Here is a 22648-nt window from a genome sequence, read left to right as displayed (position 1 = left end):
CTTTTTGGCTAACAATTTTGGTGTTCTGTATACACCTAGAGAAGACAAGGTCCATTGGTTGTGAATACATTAATAGCACTTGAGAAGGGAGCCTTTTTATATATTGAGAAGGCAAGGTTCATTGAATGTGAACACAAGATAAATGCTAAAGAAAACATTACAGGATTGTAGTGCCAAATGCCCACTTTTTGTGGGATTGCTCCTTCAGCCCTGAAATAGAGTCCGAAAATCGCGAGGCTTTTCTGCAATTCATGGGTGGGTATGAAGAATATGGATAGAGGAGACTCCCCATCCATGAACTTGGAGGGGGGAGATATCCCTCACTATCTATTCGGGATTCTTGCCACTTTTTTCCAAATTTTATGCAGGTGAGAAAAGTGTGTAAAGTTCCCCATTAATGTAAATCTCTATGTAACTTTGATTTCTTTGATGATAGATACAGTTTACACTTTCTTGGAGGAATGAATCGGAGCGTAATTTTTATTCACATGCCCTTAGTGTAAATCTCTATAGTGAGTAACTTTTATTTCATTTGATTGGCAAAAATACATGCACTCTCTTGGAGGCAGTATTCAGGAAAAACCAAGGTTTAGTGTTAGGTGAAAATTTTGAAAAATAACTTTTAAATTTTAAAATAACAATTTATAAAAAAACTACAAATTTTAAGGGATTTTAGTTATAATTTTGCTTAAAACCTTTAGAATTTAGGAAAAAACCTAGAAGAAATTTGAGGTTGAAGGTTTTTTGAATTGTTGGGAAAAATGTTTTGTGTGCGAACACTACTTGGAGGAATAATTGTGAAGGTTATTGCCTAGAAGTGGTGTACATGGCACATTTGCTTCAGGGCGAACGGAGGTTGAAAGAAGTTGCCGGACAAGATCTCAGCAGCTATGAATCGGTTGGCGCTCTGAGTGAAATGGACCCCGTCCCAGCTCACGTGCGCAGAAGGATCCGAGCAAGACGAGGCGACAACGATCTGTCCGTTCTCCACTTTGCTGTTGGTACAGGTAACGCTGGAATCGTAGTTGTAAGGAGGGCCTCCGACGCCGCAGCAAGCCGTGGTGGTGTAGGTGAAGCCTGAGAATTAATGCATGATAATCAAATTATATCTAATTAAGCTAGTCAAGAAGGCGGATATCCATGATCAGCTAATTAAGGCGCACAAAGGCAGCTGCGTGAGAGGAGTAGTAGTAGTACCGTTTGAGGTAGCATTAGCCCACAGGTCGTACTTTATGGCGTTGGAATCGACGTAGACGACGGAAGCGCCGTAGAGCTCCGTCTGGAGTAAAAAGGACTTGTTTCTCAGCAGCTCGTTGAAATTGCCCACCGCTCGGTTGAAGGAAAGCAAGCACCCGTTGGCGTCCACGTCGGATGCATTGTGCGGGTTATTTGCCAGGGTGGCAGGGTAGCAACCCAGTGGCCCAAGGTTGGTGATAAGGAAGAATCGCGCACCGTCGGTGTAAAGGCTCTGCCGTCGACATTGGTGACCCTCTATATGTAAATTTTGAGAAATTCTTGAAGAAAAAAAAAGCAATATTCTTTAAAAATAATCTTTATATATAGGTAATACTATATACACCTATCTATTTCCCAAAAAAAAAATCTTTCAATTTGAAATGAAGGTTCATTAATTTTATTATATTTTAATAACACAAGGATCAACTTCGTGTAATCAAGCACATACAAACCCTGCCTAGTTTACGTGACAAGCTCCAGCATGAAGTAGTTTACTTCCACAATGTTCAGTCTATAGACATATTCATTAATTAGTCTTACACGCACTTTTCTTGGGATCAATAATAATTATATATTATTAACTAAGAAACTGTTCAAAAACTGCACTACAACCAAGTCAGTACTACACTATCCATATTTACAGATCCTTCTTAACTTCATTCAGAATTTTACACAAAAATTCGCATCTCTCTTCCTCCATCAAAAAGCAGGACTGCTCCCAAGATATTTGGTATCCCAAAAGTATGCTAGCCTCCATCTAGCTTCTGTAGTGCATCCACGAGGGGATTGTTTTTCCCACATTCTCCCTTACAGGCACTAATTAATGAATATGTTAAGGTTAAACCCAAGCCTCCGTCTCCATGATACGCCACGTGAGAAAGCCTTTGAACGTGAGAGAGACCCTGCTATGTCCATGATATGCCACACACGAGAGAGGGCCTACTCTCTACATGAAACAACGCGCAAAAAACAAAGCCTACTCTCTCTATGATACGTCGCATGAGAGAGACACAGACGTAGAAAAAAAAAAGCCCACAAAAGGGAGAGAGAGACGATGAAGCCACGAAACCTCTTGAAAAATCCCATCGCCTTTTGAAAGTATCGTAAGTTTTTTTTTGGGATCAATAATAATTATATATATTAATTGAAACTGTTTATTAAAAACTGCAGTACAACCAAGTCAGAGCTACAGTATCTATCCATAATTACAGCTCCTCAACTTCATTCAGAGTTTTACACAAAAATTTCGTGTGAGAACCAGACCCACTGTGAAAATATGGTCCAAGAAAGGGGGAATGTTGGAAAAACAATCTCCTCGTGGATTCGTGGATGCACTATAGAAGCTATGATGGAGGCTAGCATACTTTTGGGATATCACATATCTTGGGAACAATCCTACTTTTTGATGGGGTTTAAAAAATAATAATTAATCAACCTTCATCTCAAAGTTTGGAGCCCTTATCATGAATTAATTAATAGCCAAAACAAATTTACACCGAATGAATATATATAGTGAAAAGAAATTTGGCACCCAATATGTATATGTACCTCCACGATGTTACCAATTGCATCGACCACCTCTGAGAAGACCCCAGATACTTGACTCAAAGGAGTGCCAGATGACAATTGTGCCGTGAAATCGTTCTGGCCTATATCAAAAGTGTATAGCGCATTGTCGAAAGACGATGGAAGCGGTAGAAAGTCCAAGAATTTCCCTGCAATTTGTTGTGGCAAAACATATTCAATGTGCGCAAATAACCATTACATAACCATAGTTAATAACTAATTAATTATATTAATTAAAATTATAATTATTTAACTTGATTAATGCAAATTAATGGACGCAATCCCTCAAGGGGTGCAACTCTCCAAGCGTACAGGCTCTTCTTTATCTTTGTAATTCAACACAATCAATATGATCAATTGTTCATCTTGAGTCCTCTAGGCATCATCAATATCTTTTGTAATCTCTGTGTTGCTGAGATATATGTGATAACATAATTATGGTTTAATATATGATTATAACTAATCATCATTGATACTAATTATAGTTAATTACAAGATTCATAGCCTTATCATCAACTAGACAATATTTGAGTTTGTCTATCTGATTCTCTTCTGTGCACATTGTCTTATTTTTCCTCTCTTGAGTCTCCATCGTTGTGAATATGAGTTGGTCACGGTCTCTAAAATCCTCACATGTTATCACAGCCTCGCATAGCCTCACAAGGCTCCCAATAGTTTTCGTATTCTCCTCCTTAACTTTTACTTGCATTGCATGGAGCGGAGCCCTTTGTCTAGTTTTCATATTCTACCCCTTTGACAATTGCTCTAGTCACTTCGGAGGTAGTGCTGGAGAAAATGTGGACACCTAACTTCAACGCATGCAAATAATCTACTGTGGACAGATTTGCCATCATGCACTGGACTCAATGCGACAGCCCTTCAAGTATCACAAGTGTTGGCATCTCTTTTTAGACAAAGGTCGCAAAATAAGTCACCAAGTCACTTTCCTATGCTGACACTCTGTCCTTTACCTCTGTGGTGGATACTACTACCATGCAAAGCCTCCAAGAAGCAATGGATGCTAACCTCAAACCCATAAAGACATGGCAAATCGATGAGCCATAGTCCTTGGCTATATCAAGAAAGGCTTTCAGTCTTAGGTCTCTTTCCCCATGGACAAAGCGCCTTCCTCGAGTTCAAGAAAACGACTGACTCGGAGTCTATCTGTACTTCACGAGGCACATACCCTCATAGGATGGCTTCAAAAGATGGTTTGCAAGGTAAAGCCTCTCTTGTCTGCTTCTACTTTTGCCAGCAAGGGAATTTTCCATGTCCTTGTCGAATCGTCTACTCGGAGAGACGCTATTTGCGCTCTGGTCCCTACGGGTCATCTCATCCCCTGGTTACCCTGCTTTCAAGCCATAACATATTCTGCAAACAATGGCCAGGTATGGATTAGCTTCCCGGGCTTCCCATACTACCTATGGGCATAAGTGCCCATGAAGGCTAGTGTTCTTGGAAAGGTTATGTATATTGTCCCTCCATTGGAGCTTGATGAAGGACAAGGGTCGCATGATGCTACATCTTCTAGGATAGGTGGAATTACACCCTGGACATCCTCTCCCTCTCGACTCTAGAAGAGCTCCGTAAGGTATTAAATTCAATGTCTCTATCAAATTTGAGACCTTCCGGGATTCTTGTTTCAAGTGTAAGCAATCGGGACACTTCGCCAAAGATTGCCCGCAAACAACTTCCACACCTCTAGCTCTATTGGGTCGGTGTCAAAGTTCCTTGCAAGGCCTCCTGAAGCCGCTCAAAAATTCTCTCTATCCCCTCGAACCTATCACTACACCCATCCCACAAACAATGGATGTTGACTCCTCCTGAAAGAGAGAGCGTGAAGCTAACATAGAGTAGGGTTGTGCTTCAGAAGGTAAGCTCCCACTCCACCACACCCTTTTATAGCCCAAAGATACAAAAGTCTCCCCCCCCCCCCCCCCCCCCCCCCCCCCTCCCCCCTCCCAAAAAGGCCAAGGTAAGGGAAGCCCGAGCCAAGGGATAAGTGCTCACATCTTGGGCAACAAGTATGAAGCTTTGGTAGCTCTTGACCCCATTAATTTGGATATGTCTCAGGATACCATCAATGTTGGTTAATATGTCTCTCTATGCCAAGATTAAAGTTCTTTCCTGGAATATCAGGGGACTATGTGTAGCCAAAAGGTGAAGAGAGACTTTAGCTCTTTTTCAAAACTTACAAAATGAAATTTTATGTTTGTAGGAGCTGAATACCTAAGGATATTGCCCTATCAATCTCAAGAAGGGTAGAACTTCTTTCTTCATTAATGCACCACAGAGCAGGTCTGGAGGAACTACCATCCTGCTCAAAGCTAGGTGGAAATGCATGCATGCAACAGTACACTAAGGAAAATAGGCATGCCCTTATCCTCAAGGTAAGCAACTGATCTGTCAATCTGACTATATTCCTCATGACTCCGTTGAGAGAGCTACGCTTTAGGATCACTAAGCTCAATTCTGGAGGTAAGAGAAGAAGCTATCTTTTTGGGGATTTCAACGTGGCAGAGTTTCTTGAAGATCACTCCCACGGACATGAGTCAGGTGGAAAGAGTTGCATGGCAGAAATTCACCTAACTATGCTCGTGGTGGGTAGATGTCAAACAAGTGTGTGAGTACAACACTGCATGCACTTACACGTAGTCCAACAAACAAGTGGACAAGAATGGCAAGTGGAAAGACTTGAGGGAGGGTACATTTCTAAAGAAGGTTGGTCGATAGCCCTGCCATAGGCCATTTGGAGCCTCCCGGACCAGGGGTGCTCATATCATTAGTCTATCCTCCTTTCCTTTGCCATGCCCGGTCTTGCACCTCGAAAGACTTCCTCCCTCCCCCTTTCAACCTTAATGTATCCCACTTAGGGAAGGAAGACTTTGATGCAAAAATTGTTGTTGTTACGTTGGGTGGTGCTGCAAAGGCCCTTAGTGTGCTCCCCATTGAATGCTAGGATAAAAGCATAAGGTATGCCACAAACTTTTGTAAGAAGTTTGGATGACAGGAAAAGGCCCCCCATCAAAGAAAGAAGTATTGTATGACAACGAAAAAATTGAGAGAGACTATGATGCAAATGATGTAAATGATTACAGGAGGGGTCGAACCCCATAGACACCACACTTGTCAACAACATAGACACCCAGCTACTCCCTAGCTACATACCCAGGCCCAAGCCAAAGAAGAAGCACTAAGGGTCCATGTGCATACCAAATGGCTCTCCAAAGGAGATGACCTACCAGCTTTTTTCGACGGGTGAAAGAGCAACACCAGCAAGAGCATATTAGCAAGCTACAAATGCTGTTGATGACTCTGTAACAAAAGATGAGAGGGAGATAGATTGTGACACAGTTCACGACACATCTCTCCTTGATCAACAAGTCTATCCCGCTGGTGGAAGTCAGATACCTTGATCAACAAGTCTATCCCGCTGGTGGAAGTCAGATACCTTGAGAGGCTGGGCAATTTCCTTTCTCTTGGATTACTATAAAGGTGCAGGATCCCTCCATCCCTGTTTTGAGTAGAGCTTATATAGTGGATGTTGTTTTGAGTAGAGCTCATACAATGGATAAACTCAAATTTGTTGCTGGCAGTGGGTGAGTAGAGCTCATACATTGGATGAACTCAGATTTGTTGCTGGCAGTGGGTGAGTAGAACTTATACAATGGATGAGTAGAGCTTATACAATGGATAAGTAGAGCTTATATGGTGGATGAACTCGAATTTGTTGCTCGCAAGATAGGCAAGGACAAAACCCTAAGACTTGACTATCTCCCTATTTAATTTTACTGGCACTTTTGGCCTCTTATCTACCAAGATTGGTGCTCTATGTAGTCTAATATAGTTGTGAACTCACTCATGAAGTGAATAGAGGCCACATGAAGCTAATCATGAAGAAAGCTAGGGGATTGGCACCCCGTCATGATGCTTAGCACCTCATACAAGATATTTGGCAAGGCCATCTCTCTTTATATAAAGTACATTCTACCAAGGTGTTGTAGACTCCAACCAATTTGGGTTCATACATGGCAGACCAATTTTTGAGGTTGTGCTCAACATACAATGTGGTATGGATTATGCACTTTCCCTTAACAAACCCACCCTACATACTTCCTAACTTGGACTTAGAAAAAGCATATTAAGGGTCATATGTGATCTTATGCTTGCAGGTGCTTGCTAGAAATGGGGTCGGAAGAGGCTTGATATGGATGGTTAGAGCCATGCTCGGGAGCCTTGCTCAGGAATGCTAACTTAGAGGTCATTATAAATGCTAACTTAGAGGTCATTATAAATAGTGTTGTAGGTGGGGGATTCTCTTTGCAAAGATTGGTTTTGCCAAGGATGCCCTTTGGCACCTTTGCTCTTCTTAGTGGTAATAGAATTTACCTTTGCTAATGTGCGATACTTCCACGAGCAAGGGCTCCTCAAAGGCCTTCTGCTTTTGATAAATGATCAAATGACCACATAGTTTTTTGCTGATGATAATAGATGGATCCTCACCTATGAAGAGACTAATGTGGATACTTTCTTAGGTTGTAGATGAGTTTTGTCTGCTATCTAGGTCATTCAATAGCACTGAGAAAGTAGAAGGCCTTTTATTGTACTGAGGAGATCATGAACACTAGGATCTCAAGTATGGTTTTAAGTGCATACCTCATGAAACAACCCTCAGGTTGTTAGGCTACCCCATTGGGCAAAGATGTAAGCAATAAGCAAAGATTCAACAGTTGGTTCTACCCAAAGCTCCAAGTTAAGATAGTCTACTGGGATAAGACCTAGCTTTCATTTTCTGGGATACTGGTGATTATTAAACATGTACGCACATCCTAGTCTTCATAGCATCCCTCTTCACCTTCAACAATACTGACTGGAAAAAAGCAGAAAAGCTCTTCAAAGATTTCTTGTGGAGAAATTCTGAAGGGAAGAGTTGGCATGCCATCGCATGGGATCAAGTTTGTGCACCCAGATATAGAAGGGAGGGATTGGAACCAAGAAAAAAAGCTCTTCACATGTGTGAATTCTTATGGAGCAATTCTAAAGGAAAGAGCTGGCATGCGGTCACATGGGATCATGTCTTTATAGCATCCCTTTGTACCTTGAGCAATACCAACTATAACAAAGTGGAAAATTTCTTTAGAGATTTTTTGTGGAGAAATTCTGAAGGGAAGAGTTAGCATGCCATCGCATGGGATCAAGCTTGTGCACCCATACAGAAGGGGGGATTGAAGATTACCAACTTGATTACTCATGCTAAATTCCTCATGCTGAAGTGGCTACAGAAGATTGAGATAGATTGACCTTGGGGGGTAAAACCCTTGGGAGGGTCACTAAAAAATATTTAAGATAGCACATGAGTCCAATAAAAGGGCTTTTTCTCTCCTATGGAGTTATATAAAATTTACATACATAAGGGGATTTTTAATAGAAATGGTGAACTTTTTGGTACATAAGGGGTACTTTTATTGTAAAAAGTGTTACAGAAGGGGTGTTTTTAAAAGTCAAAAATCCGTAGATAGGGGGGGTTTTAAATATCCCAAGAACGCACGTGCTACATTGGGTGTTAACGAGTGACCCCCCGAGGTAATAACCCGAGTCTTTCTACAACAAGCTAAGGGCCTACCAAGAAAATGGCTATGCCTAACATGGAGACACTGTTTAGCCACAAGTTGTCAATGTCATATCAACAAATCACCTCTAATCACTGGGTGGCAAGAAATCTTCCCATGTCTCTAATGGGGCATCGGCCAATGCCCGCTTTACCAAAGATGGCGCCCTTAGGGAAAGTGTTTGGTGGTCTTTTTGCAATGCTTCAACTAAGCCTGGCTCGCAAGCTCTACAAAAGAGGAGTCTACATGTGGCATGATCTATGGGACGCCAGGACTGCTTAGTGGTGTGACTGGGAGGACATCATTCTATAATTTGGTCTGAACCCTACATCACTTACCATCTTCCAAGGTGCTATTGAGGCACTCCCACTAGGTTGGCCCATAGAAACATCCCTAAGTCTAGCCAACTAGTTGGAGAATTGGGCCTCTTACATAGGGAGACCCTGACTGGGATAAGGTACTACACTTGCAAGTGTAGTAAACTAACTAGTCGGACAACTCTCACAATGTTGGAGCACTCAGGACTCGGTGGCAATGTGGACATTTCACACAACTGAGGTGTGGAATTCTATCCATGCTTCAAGATCAATGTTTTCCGCTACATTAAAAGCTTGCCACAAATGATAGACTAGCTAATTGGATCGCTGTTTCACACCTATGTCTACTCTGTAAGACACATAAAGAATCTATCTTTCATCCAAGGAAAAATTAGGAGCTATTTTTATCCCAAGTTCTATTTTGGAGGGGTCTTTAATATTGTCAGGCTATTTCACTAGAAACCTTCTTTAAAAAATCACCGAAAATTTTCTAGTTTTTTAGTGGGTTATGGAGACAAAGTCGCCAAAATTACCCTATATACTGCCATATAAGATAGAAAATTTTAAAGATTCACCCAATTCTCTAAAGTTTTAAGCTCAACATTCGCCAACCCATTTGTACTTTTACTTTTTTATTAGTGTCTTATTTTTTTACCTTGCTTTCACTTATCCTCATGCCCAAACCATGTGGAATGGAGTCAGACTGTGGCTCAAGTTGGTAGGCATATTGCAACATCAATTCACATGGAAGCAAGCATTACTTGGGGATTTTAAGAAATTGAACCTTGCTAGCATATGGCCTTGGATTCGCTTCTTTCACATCATGGCTCACACGAAATCAAATAGTATTTCATCTCACTATGCCAGTACCCATCACTTGGAGTGGAAGCTTGACTAATTTCTTGTTGAGATCAGAATTCTCACGGAGCCCTATAGTTCTTAGCTTTTGGATGGCACTAAGAAACAACTTCTGATGGTTGGCCTGTGGTTGATAAGCACTTTTTTCCCTTTTTTGTAACAAAACTTCTCTATATAATATAAAGTTAACTTTCTCTCATTTGAAAAATAATAATAATAATAATTGTATTGTGTGGATGGCCTCGATTCCTTTCTCTAGTTCAACTCCACACATTGTTTGGAAATGCCAAGGCAAGGGTTGTAGACCATGGTCTACTCTTTGATCCATGCAAGATGTCTAAGCAAGGTGTTTCCACCTAGGGAGATATATGGGATTATCAAAGGCACAAATAGATGTCTAGAGCTAAACTCAGAGAAGCATTTAGGCTAAATGAGCATGACCTAAACCTCCTTATCCTCAAAATTTCCCGTCAGGATAGGAACTTAGAATCTGTCATTCAAAGGGGTCTCTGCATGTTAGAGTTTTTGTTTGGGAAGGGAAAGAGTCTATTACCAGTCTCTTATTTAAAAAGGTGGATCCCCCTCTTCACACTAAGCTCAAATCCAAATGGAATCTCTCTATGCCCCCTAAAATATCACGTCACAAAGCTCTTTGGACCAATGAGGAGAGGGCTCCCAAAATTGGCATAGGGGATTGTATATGCCCAAGGTGTAGGGATGAGCTGGAATCAATTCCCCACCTCTTTATAAATTGTCCCTATAACTAAAGAAGCACTAGAATCTATGTCAATGATTAGCTCATGTGGTTACTCTTCAGATTTGAACTAGAAAGAAATCCTTTAAGAGAGGCAAAAGGGTATTCAGCAGGATTGTGGAATTTGATTAGATCTTCATATTTGTGGACAATATGGATAAAAAAGAACTTGTATGTCTTTTAGGGTAAACGGTCTGAGTCTAGTGCAAGGACTGAGATTGCTTTTGAATGTGCAGATGAGAGTTTCTCTCAAGGATGGCTCTCAAAAGGATGCCAAGGCCAAACCGATGGCTAAATTTTGGATTTATAGACCATTAAAATGAAAAAAATGGAAACTAACCTACTTAATCTCACAAATGAAGCTGGAGAAGCTGAGAAACCAATAGAGCTCAAGAAAAAAGAAATCAACCTAGATAATGGGACTTTTTGCTAGAGAATGTTCAATGCAACAAAACAAGTCCTCCATGCATCAACCAAACTAGATAATGGGGCTTTTTGCTGGAGAATATTTTTGAAAAGAAAGTCTTCAATGATAAACAATAAAGGAGTTGGGGAAGAATGCAATCCAATTATTTGGATGCAAACTATAATATGATTCAAATGTCCCGATGTTTGTTTACTACTCGCGTGAACTCAAAAGGTGTGCAAAATCTCAATAAAAGGTGGTGCTAGCAAAAGGTGCATAGTCATAGATGAACATGACAAATAAATTAGATAATGATCAAATTGTTAATTACATTAAAAAGCACAATAAACAATAAAATAAAACACAAAAAAGAACAAACAAAAGACAAAATTAAATAGAAAAGAAAAACAAAAAAAGTTTTCCTTTGTGAAAAAGAAAATGGGAATGTTCACGTAACCATAATAATAATACTTGATTAACTAATTACACTAATCATAATTAACAATTAACTAACTTAATCTTACCTAATGCGAGAGATTCTACAAGTAATTCAATCAATAGAATCAGCTCTCATCTCCATGTATGTATCAACTGTGTATGAGTTCGAGGGGTCTGAAAACTCTTCAATCAAACAATTACTTACAAATTGATTAATTTCCGGCAATTCACCTTGGCTGTAGAGCTCGAGAGCCTTTGATTTGAGCTGGTTGAATTGGTTGAGCTGCACTTGGAGGTAGAAGGGGCTGAGCCAGCCATTGGGGAGGGAGGTGTTCGGCAGCAACACGGAGGCGCCGGCAGTGGCAAAGTTGGCACCGCCCGTGAAGTTGGATCCGACTGCTTGCAGATACGGGCTCAGCAGAGGCAATCCCAAGCCCTCAGCTAATCAAACAAAACAAATCAAGTTTATAATCACCATCAAAACAGTAATCATGATCTCTCTAATCGAATTTTAGGGGTTCTATATGATATTTAGTACCCAGAAAGTCGATCACCACCCTGCCGTCGCTGAAGCGGCCGGCTGGCTCTTTGAAGAAGGTCTCGCCGTTCGGGCGAGCTTCGGACGGAAACGCCGCCACCAGACCGCCCGTGTCGGAGTTGGAATCACCGAAGTTGAAGATAGCGGGGAAAGGGCAACGTGCTGCTGCTGCTGCTGGTCGACATATCATAAGCATAAGGCAGCTGCAGAAGATGTGATACCAGCTCCTCCTTGACCATTTTGCGAGACTAATCTGCATATTGTTGCTTAATCTCTGATCATAAAACAAATCAACCTGTTTCGACTCACCCTGTCGTTTAACTCTACCAAGTATACATGTACTGTGCCATGAATGTGGGTTATCTCCATCCGTGTGATTTGTATTGCAGGAACGCATCGCGAGTAGGTACCCTCTCTACATCGACTGGACTCTTCTCCTTGCTCTTTCTTCTCTGTCTTTTCCAGTACAACCAACACATCATTGACTGTTTCTATGGGCTACGATCTTCCACAGAGATTGTCAACTAACCTTATATCACGACCTTCTGTCCAACAATGATTGAGACAAGCCCCTTCGGATAACCATCATATATACTTAAGTTTGCATCCTCGCCAATGTATGGCAACGATAATCTACTTTACTTAATCACTTAGATAATCTATTCTAATCACTTACTTTCCTTAATCATTGCATTATGTACTCAAAGACAATGCGCAGGGAGACTGTTTAATACTAAGTGACTTCAAGGCTCAAACACAAGGAACTTATGGCAAATTTCGTGGGATTTCCCATTTACCTTAATGCTTATTTCGTATATATAACTAGACAATTGTATTCTGCACGTATCCTAATTTCTATGTAGGAAATAAAGGCTATCAATTAAAAAATTACAAACTTCCTATATAGGGATTGAGCTTCTTACTTAGGAAATTTTGATTTCCTATGTAGAGAATGTAATGTGTGTTTTGGAAAATAGGAAATTACAAACTTCTTATATAGGAATATAGCTTCCTTCTATACAACTTTTCAATTTCCTAAGTAGAGAACCTATTGCTTAATTTATTATTGAAAGAAACACACTAACCACCTTTATACCTTATAAACAAGTAATAGTATAAGGTGAAATGTTTAAATCCTCAACAAGTAATATTATAAGTTGAAATGTTCAAATCCTCTCTCTCTCTCTCTCTCTCTCTCTCTCTCTCTCTCTCTCTCTCACACACACACACACACACACATTTGTATACATAAATGCATTCATGCATGTGAATGTGTCCACATGCACGCGCACACACACAAAAGCATATGTGCATGGACTTCTAACATTATGAAATAATTTTGACAGTTAATTAATCTTTTTTTGAAGAGATGGGTACAAAAATTATGTTGTATAGACACATGTAGGTGCACCACCTATTACATCATACTATTTTTAAAACTTGTTGACACACTTATGATCATTTATGTTGTATAGACACATGTAGGTGCACCACCTATTACATCATACTATTTTTAAAACTTGTTGACACACTTATGATCATTTTTTTGAGTGAACTGTTTATTATTAATATAAGAAGGCATGATTTATATAGTGCTCTTATGCGACATAATTACACTTAACTATTTGAGCTAGCTAAAGCTCTTATTATCCAAGAAGGACCAATTTAGGATCCTACAAGATTCAAATAAAATCTCGTCTCCATCCAGGATAAATGACCATGATGGGGCCTTGTTGATGATAAGCCGGCATAGAGTTGTCCATGTTGAGCCTTAATTATCTCAAGTAGTAAATCAATGGATCAATGTAATTCAAAATGCACTAAACTGATCTAGATTAAAAAGCAAAGAAACTTTCATTTTTTACTGTAAGAATAAGAGCATTTGTCTCTCAATGTGCACATGCACACACACAAATGAACATCCACATCTATTAGTGTATAGAGCGCGCATGCACTTACACACACACAAATGAACACCCACGTCTATTAGTGAATAGAGCGTGCACACATGTACACACACACATGTGCATACATATTGCACATACACATATATAGCATGCATACATACAAACACATACACACATGCTTATACCTGTGATGGTGCCAAGCATATACATCAACCGTATGCATGCATGCACACAAAATGGGCACCTGCATGTACATATGTACAGATACACACATGTACACGCACGCGCGGGCATGCGCACACACACACGCGTGCGTGCGTTCATGGGCATACACATGCGCATGGCACATACACACATGTTGCACATTGCACAATTACACATGTGCATTTGCTCTCTCTCTCTCTCTCTCTCTCTCTCTCTCTCTCTCTCTCTCTCTCTCTCTCTCTCTCTCTCTCTCATTTGTAAGATTTGTCATGAATATATTATCATAGTCATATTTCAACAAACTTTGGTAGGAAGATATTATGTAAGTAGCTAGGTTGATTTAATACACTCTATAATAGAATTATTATTCATGAACAAATTTGTTAGTGTGAATTGAATTATAAATCTTTAGTTCTTCTTTTATCATATCCTTCTCTACAAGCCATACCATTTTTCTTTATAGAATAAGGTGTTCACACACACACACACACACACACGTTCATGGGCATACACATGCACATGGCACAATTACACATGTGCATTTGCTCTCTCTCTCTCTCCCTCTCTCTCTCTCTCTCTCTCTCTCTCTCTCTCTCTCATTTGTAAGATTTGTCACGAATATATTATCATAGTCATATTTCAACAAACTTTGGTAGGAAGATATTATGTAAGTAGCTAGGTTGATTTACTACACTATATAATACAATTATTATTCATCACGAATAAATTTGTTAGTGTGAGTTTAATTATAAATATTTACTTCTTCTTTTATCATAGCCTTCTCTATAAGCCATACCATTTTTCTTTATAGAATAAGGTGTTGACGCTAGATTTGGAGATATGTATGTCATACATGATATTTATTTAGCAACTTGTATGCATGAATCCTTGAAATAGAAAAATATCTAGTTGAACATGATGTAATAGAATATATTAACAAATCTTTTGTTTCTCCTTAATAAACTTCGTAGTCCTCAACCTATTTGAAGAATTATTGGATCTTTTAAATCATTTTGCAAAGTTTAGTTGATCAAAATTGCACATGCCAAGCCTTTCATCTTGGTGTTTCACTATCAGTAATGATGATAGATTCAAGGATTATTTTCTTTACACTATGAAAGAATACGTATTAAAGAACCTTACATTCCTAGATGTATCATTGACCATTTATGGAGCATAAAGTTTTACCCACATGTACATGTGGCTTATAAAGATCTTGCCACCATCATATAATACCATTGTGCACATGAAAGGTACATTATGAAAGGATTTTCTTTATGTTATATGAATGAATATGTCACTTGAAGAACCTTACATTCCTAGATGTATCATTTGTTGAGATGTCAAGCTCAATATATGAGCTAACGCTCACAAGGTGCATGCATGATTGTTCGACATTTACATCATTGGCAGGTTTGGTACATATCTTCACGAGAGATTCTACAACTGGACTAAATCAACTAGTCCACATCTACCCACTCCAATTAGCGTGTTCACATTATGGATTGCATGTACATAGTAATTTAGTACTTATGTTGTATTTTTCTTATCTTTTCTATGAACCCTTATTTTGTTGTGGAGGAGAAGAATAATAAATTTTTAGCCTCTCACTTTGTGTGTTCTCTTCTAGGGTTTGTGTGAGTGTGTGTGTGCTTGCAAGAGCTCAAGCTCTCATCTCCCTTGCATCTTTTCATGGTATCAGAGCCTGGTTCATGCCAAGAGCTGAGCAGCATGCAAGAGAAGAATAGGAAGTTGTACGAGGGTAAGAGCTTCATCTACTCTTTCCTCTTTATGTTGGCTACTACACCCTTGTCGGGAGCTCTTCGGGAGGCACCGGTAAACGAACTCCAATTGAGGAGCTTTCTTCGCAAGAGCAGAGCTATAGGGAAACTTTATTATCCTATGGATAAAATTTTTTGGGCCGAAAATGTGTTTCGAGCGCATCTAGACCTCCGTTTTTCAGTTCACAAGCGCTCACGAGCACTGCGGGTAAGTTTTGATTCTCTGTGCAGAACTCTATTTTGGAGCTGTGTAGAACAACGGGCGATTGGTTGTGCAAACACTGTGTGTACTGCAAAGAGATCTTAAAGTTGCCATTGGGTGTATGTATGCAAAATTTGGGTCACTTCTTGTGACAATTTGGGTTCAATATAGTACTGCAGAGAATATAACAATTGTGTAGGTCAAACAAGAGTGTTGTTTTTGGTGAGTTTGTGTTGAAAACAAGATGTCAAATGACGGAATTAACAAGATTGTTACAGAGAATCTTGACAAAAATAACTTCCATGCTTTGAGTTTTAGATTGACAAATGTTTTGATGGGTAAAGGCTATTGGGACTACATTGAAGGTGAACATGCGAAGGCACCAAAGATACCAGAGATTAATCCAACTGTTACATATATAAAAGAATACAAGGACTAGAATCAAGGAGCAAGGAAAGTCATGTATTGGCTTTCTATTAGCATACAGGACTCCATGATTGGGCATATACAAGATGCCAAGTCACCCAAGGAGGCATGTGACACCTTATGAAACTAACACCAAGGCATGAAGGATTCAATCGAAGAATGAGCTTCATACTGTGGAGAAGAAAAATATATTTGTGAATGATTATGCCTTGAAGATCAAGGGCATTGTGGAATTCCTTGCATCTATTGGTGTTTCTGTTGATGATGATAAGGTGGAAGTATGTCTACGTGGTCTCGAGCCATAATACAAGGCATTCAAAACCTCTATTCAAATGCATGAACACAGTCCCAAATTCATAGATTTGGTGTCGATGCTGATTATTGAAGAGAAGAAGTTGGGTGAAGATCAATAGTCTTCACAAAACAAAAACAGTTCAGAGAACCAGGCCTTCTACACAAGTTCAGGTAGTAGAGGCCCGGTTGTGGATGTGGACAAGGTGGTGACTGAACATGTAATCGGAATTATGGTCACCAGTAGCAACAGTCCCAGGATTCACAACAACAACACACAAGTGGAAGAGATCAGTTTAGAGACAGGGGAAGTCAAAGAGGTCGTGGTAATTGGCAAAGGAAGCACAATGATACACGAGGTTGTTTTTATTATGGTAAGCATAGACATGTGCAGGTTGATTGCTATAAGAAGCAAAATGACATGTGAAATGGAAAAGTGCAGCAAAATAACTATGCATTCTCTAGCAAAAATAATGAGGATAATGAGAGCTTCTTTGTTATGCAACATGTAGTTAATGATGTGTCTGGAAATGATGTAGTACATGTAAGGATGATGTATGGTATGTTTATTCAGGTGCTTTGAACCACATGAAAAGTCATGGTGAGTGGTTCAAGGAAATGAAGGGTCTTGAAAGACCAGGTTTTGTTGAAACAGGGGATGACACTGCTCATCCAATTGCCCATGTTGGAGATATGCCATTGTCTATACAGGATGGTAAGGTGAAGTACCTTGTAGATGTACTTCATGTTCTGAACATTATAAAGAATATGGTTTCTGTTGGCTAGATGATTGAGCAGGGTTTGCAGGTGCGGTTCAACCCCAATTGTTGTTTTGTAGAAGACTTTGAAGATAAGTACAGGTTGGTTGCAAAAGGCAAAAGAGTGGGCAGAATGTTACATTGAATGTAAATATGCCTAGAGTGAGTGCTGCAATGTTTGCAAATTGTTCAAGAGTTGTTGCATATACATACATTTGGCATAAGAGAATTGGGCATATAAATATGCAAAGAATAAAGTCTATGCAAACTAAAGAAATTGTGATAGGGTTGCCTAAGTTTAAGGTTAAAGGTATGCAGAAAGTATGTGAAGCATATCAATTTGGAAAGTAAACAAAGAATGTATTTTCATATGACAGAAATGTGAGCAGGAATGTGATAGGGTTGCCTAAGTTTAAGGTTAAAGGTATGCAGAAAGTATGTGAAGCATATCAATTTGGAAAGTAAACAAAGAATGTATTTTTATATGACAAAAATGTGAGTAGGAATGTACTATCTAGATGTTGTGCATTTAGATGTATAGGGTCCTACGCGAAGACTATGTCTATGGGTGGGTCCAAGTAGTATGTAACATTCATTGGGATAACCACACGAGGTAAGTGTGGGTGTATTTCATGAAGGAGAAGAGTGAAGTTTTCACTCATTTTTAGAATTTCAGAGTGATGGTGTGAAGTGCCTAAAGTTAGATGGAGGAGGAGAATACTTCTCCAATGAGTTCTCTGATTTCTTGTAGAAGAATGGCATTCAGAGATAGTTTACATATAGATACACTATGCAGCAAAATCGAGTTACTGCAGCAAAAAAATAGGCACATTGCAGAGATAGCAGGAGCATTAATGGTAGAGAAAAATATGACGCATAGCTATTGGGTTAAGGCTGTGTCTACAGTAGTTTATAACATGAAGCCCTACTACAGCCATACATGATGTAACATGAGAGGAAAAGTTTACTGGCAAGAAACCTGATTTGTCTCACTTGAAAGTTTTTAGATGTATTGCATATGTGCATGTGCCAGATGAGTTGCGTACTAAGCTGGATCCAAAGGCAAAAAAATGTATGTTTATTAGGTATTCCCTTGAGCAAAAGGGATATATATATTATAATCCTACTACATGTGAATCGAGAGTAAGCACGGATGTTATATTTGATGAGATGAGTAGCTCGTATGCTGCTGAAGAAGATGTTGTTGGGCTGATGAAATTTACTGACAAGAAACTTGATTTGTCTTACTTGAAAGTTTTTGAATGTATTGCATATGTGCATGTGCCATATGAGTTGCGTACTAAGCTAGATCCAAAGGCAGAAAAATGTGTGTTTTTTGGGTATTCCCTTGAGAAAAAGGGATATAGATGTTATAATCCTGCTACACGTGAATTAAGGGTAAGCGGGGATGTCATATTTAATGAGATGAGTAACTAGTACGCTACTGAAAAAGATGTTGTTGGGGCTAATGTAAGTGGAAATATGGTTGCACAAAATGCAGGTTCGCAACCAATCACAGTTATTGAGTGGACTAGAAGAGTCCTTGTTAATCCCATTTTGGATTAACAATTATGCTCCTCCATTTGAGGACATTATAAGCGTCATGCAAAGGCACTAAAAAGTTATAGCATCATGCGATACTAGCCACACAAGGCCTTAGTTAGTAAGTTTTAGACGCCCAAGTGTGAATAAGAGCCAGTTGTATATAAGGCATTTTCTCATAGTGAATGGACACAATGTCCCTTTTTGTGCTATGAGAGCTCTTGTCTTGTCTTATGAGAGAGTGTGAGAGTGTACTCTAGTGCATGTGCCTTCTCTATTATTCTTGTGTAGAGGAGTGAGAGAGAGAGATTGCCTTGTGTAGTGGTATGAACGACTCTACGGTGACAGCATGGAGGATTAGAGCTTTCGGAAGCGAGCTTGGAGACCTCAAGGGATGTGAGCTCGAAGCATTAGTGAGTACCCAATGATAGTTGTTGTCTGCTACTTCTTTCAATGGTGGTGAATGCTTAGAGTTCTCTCTTGGGAGAGGTGTGGTAGCCCATAACATTTTTAGCACCACTGCCAGGGAAACACCATTGTTTCTTTCGTTCTCTTTAAGTTTCAAAAGTTTCATCATTGCCCTTGCATTAAGGAAGTGCATTGTGTAAAGAATGAATGCACGAGGTTTGAGTGGAAGTGAAGATTTGTTAGAAATTGTTTGTTTTTGGTGTGTGGGTGAATACTTGGGTGATCCTAGAGGAAAGCTACACTATTTTTTCTTTTAATTTTGATGTTTGTACCACAAAACTTGCTAGTGTGAACGAGAAAGTGTGATACTCTATTTTTTGTTTTTTCAAAAAATCCACAATAACCACAAAAATAAGGAGCCATTAGTTGTGCTTTGAACTTCACTACAACACATCGGAGGAACACATCGGAGGCGTAGCAGCATTTTTTGCAATGTTTTTGGAATGAAAATATCGGGGGTTTTCATGATGCTCAACAACGATATATCGCTCCTCTGCAATGCTTTTTCACTCTACTAGGCAGTGCTTTTTTGTTACTCAGCAACGCAATATCGTTGCTTAGCAGCAGCGAGAAAACGCTGCTATTCTGTAAAAATATCTCGCTTTTTTTGCTGCTTCTTTTGCCGCCGCGTAGTTTTATCTTTTTTGAATACAATAAACTTGTACTCTGAGTTTTATTTTACATGTTTTTGCCTTGTCCATCACTTCTACCTCTCTAACCCTATCCTCCTCAAGCTCAAGCAAGATATGTCTATTGTTTTCCTTCATTTCCTATGCAAACAAGCTTTCCATTAAAGCTTTCTTATGAGTATTTCCCTTCTCTTTCTTCTCTTTTAAGTTTTTCTTTTCTTCTTTTTTCCTTCTCATTGAAGCTTGACCCTAACCCTAGCTTCTACATAGAAACCCTAATAAAGAGTTTTGATGGAGAGCTCTCTATCAAAGCTCTCTATTATGTTTTCTATTTAGAAGCTAGGGTTAGGGTTAAGCTATAATGAGAAGAGAAAAAGAAAGATTTAATAAGTTAGGGCAAAATCTTTCATTAAGATTTCTGTTAAGATTAGGGTTTTGTATATGCTTTCTATTAGGGTTAAGATTAGGATTACTAATACATTTTTTCTTTATTTGGTTTGATTTTGTAGGTTATTCACACATACAAGTCCCATAAGGTAAGAGATCTCTCCCTTTTATGTTTCCTCTCTTATGCTTTTACATGTTTTATAGGGTTTGTAAGTTTTAGGATTTGTTATTTTTTCTTCCCTACATGGATAGCATAGCTCCTCTCTAGAGGTTTCCATATGCCTTAGCCTCATGTATGAGGCTAGTGCATAAAGATAATGCATTAGCCTTATGCATAAGCCTCATACATAAGGGTACTGCATAAACTTCATGCATAAGACTTATGCATTACCAAATGTATAAGCCTCATGCATGAGGCTTATACATAAGGTTTATGCATGAGACTTTTGCATAAAGCCTCATGTATAAAGCTTATGCATAAGCCTCATACATAAGGGTAGTGCATAAACCTCAGGCATAAGACTTATGCATTACCAAATGTATAAGCCTCATGCATGAGGCTTATACATAAGGTTTATGCATGAGACTTTTGCATAAAGCCTTATGCCTAAGCCTCATGTATAAAGCTTATGCATTAGCGATAAGCCTCTATGTATAGCCTTATACATAAGCATGAGGCTTATGTATTAGCCTTATACATAAGCTTATGCATGAGGCTTATGTATTAGCCGTATGCATAAGCCATGTATAAAGCCATATACACATGTCTTATGTATAAAGCTTATGCATATGGCTAATGCATAAAGCTTATGCATATGGCTAATGCATAAGCCGGATACATAAGATTTATGCATGCCGGTAGCAACCTACGTATGCCGATAGCTTCCTATGCATGTATAGGTTGCCACCCGCATGCGTTGGTAGCTTCTAATACATACTGGTGGCAACCAACGCATGCCAACAGCTTCCTATGCATGTCGGTAGTAGCAACCAATGCATGCCGGTAGTAGCAACATTACACTTGTTCATGATGATGTGAAGTTATGTTAGTTTTATTGTGTCTACATTAGAAAAAAAACAGTTGGGGGGGAGACAGATTGGGGAGTTTTGTGCAAACTCCCTAGTCCCCAGCTTTTTTTTATTATGCAGTACATTCGCTACTCAGTAGCAAAACTAGCAGCATTATTTCGCAACTGAGCAGTGAAATAGCGCTACTGAGCAGCGAAATATTGCTACTATTGAGCAGCAAAAAGCACTGCTAGTTTCACTGCTTAAGCAACAGCAAACCCTTGTAGCAAAAATAGCAACGTGTTTAGTAGCGATATAGGCCCGACATCTCCACACACTTCTAGTTATAAAAGTGCTGCTATTTTTGTTGCTAAACCCTTATTCTATTGTAGTGTTTTCATTACACTCTTTACTACTAGCACAACCATTTTGGAGCATCTGGATAGGTAATTTACACCTAATCTTCACTCTGACCGCGAGAGCTTAACACGTGAAAGTGCAAGAAAATGGTTCACAGCGTGAATCGCTTCTGCAATAACGCCATAAATTTTGGGATTACCTTGCTAAAAATAGTGTATCTTATCCTGACACCTTTGACACAATGGATCCTACGAAATTTTATCTCGTGAATTAGCATAAGATAGTTCACAACATGAACTGCCTACCTTTTCACGGCATGAACTATTTTGATTTCACAACGTGAACCACTTGGCTTTTATGGCGTGAACTATTCAATACTTCACAACGTGAGACATTTCCAGTTTCATAGCGTGAACCCTTGCTTACTACTTCACGATGTGAACTGACTTCTGTGGTTTCATGACGTGAACTGTCACTGACGGATCTAATTCACGTACCAAGGATTGTTAGGTTAAAGTTAGGAAAGTGCCGCTATTATGCAAATTGAGACCAACCAACTCAGATCAAGACAACACACACCTAACATTCGAAGTGAATTTTGAACACGTGAAAGTGTAGAAAATAATTCACAACGTGAAGCATTTATGGATTCACAACATGAACCATTCCCTACTATCTCACGGCGTGAACTGCTAGATTTGCAATCTCACGACCTAAAAATTCAGATCGAGAAAAACCTATGAAAAATCATTTGGGGTAGTGATTTAGCCTATCAAATCCTATTCTCATGCACTTGAGGTTTGGTAAACTCATTGGAGATGATCTTACTCCCGACGATAGTGCATCGAACCACCCAGGATCTTCCTATCAAAAGAGTGTTGGTTTAGGCTACTCTGCGAACACTCAACTGAGTGTTTTAGCTCAAAGAAATCTAACCACACCATTGATACAAGTAGTGAAGAG

The 22648-nt window shown here is 39.3% G+C and overlaps 1 protein-coding gene across 1 annotated transcript; it reads right to left on the bottom strand.

Annotated features, from left to right (window-relative positions):
• Positions 1 to 709: 709 nt before the first annotated feature.
• On the bottom strand, positions 710 to 12209 carry LOC147606775 (GDSL esterase/lipase At4g01130-like). The gene is made up of 5 exons (XM_086791440.1): positions 11723 to 12209; positions 11416 to 11625; positions 2785 to 2951; positions 1198 to 1468; positions 710 to 1077 (listed from the first exon to the last, which is right to left on the bottom strand). Exons 1-5 carry the CDS (start codon positions 12117 to 12119, stop codon positions 812 to 814), a joined length of 1311 nt encoding a protein of 436 aa, XP_086647566.1. The 5' UTR covers positions 12120 to 12209; the 3' UTR covers positions 710 to 811.
• Positions 12210 to 22648: the final 10439 nt, after the last annotated feature.

This window comes from Cibotium barometz, chromosome 56 (assembly GCF_041138505.1).
Source record: "Cibotium barometz isolate CiBa-2024 chromosome 56, ASM4113850v1, whole genome shotgun sequence".
Classification (NCBI taxonomy): Eukaryota; Viridiplantae; Streptophyta; class Polypodiopsida; order Cyatheales; family Cibotiaceae; genus Cibotium; species Cibotium barometz.
This window is presented reverse-complemented; position numbering and strand designations above follow the sequence as displayed.

Excerpts from the sequence above, each read along its gene's own strand:
- LOC147606775 (XM_086791440.1), bottom strand. The coding sequence starts at position 12,119 with ATGCGTTCCTGCAATACAAATCACACGGATGGAGATAACCCACATTCA. Across the intron at positions 11,626-11,722 it reads GGTGGTGATCGACTTTCTGG|CTGAGGGCTTGGGATTGCCT; the intron begins GTACTAAATATC and ends TTGTTTGATTAG. Across the intron at positions 1,078-1,197 it reads GGCTAATGCTACCTCAAACG|GCTTCACCTACACCACCACG; the intron begins GTACTACTACTA and ends ATTAATTCTCAG.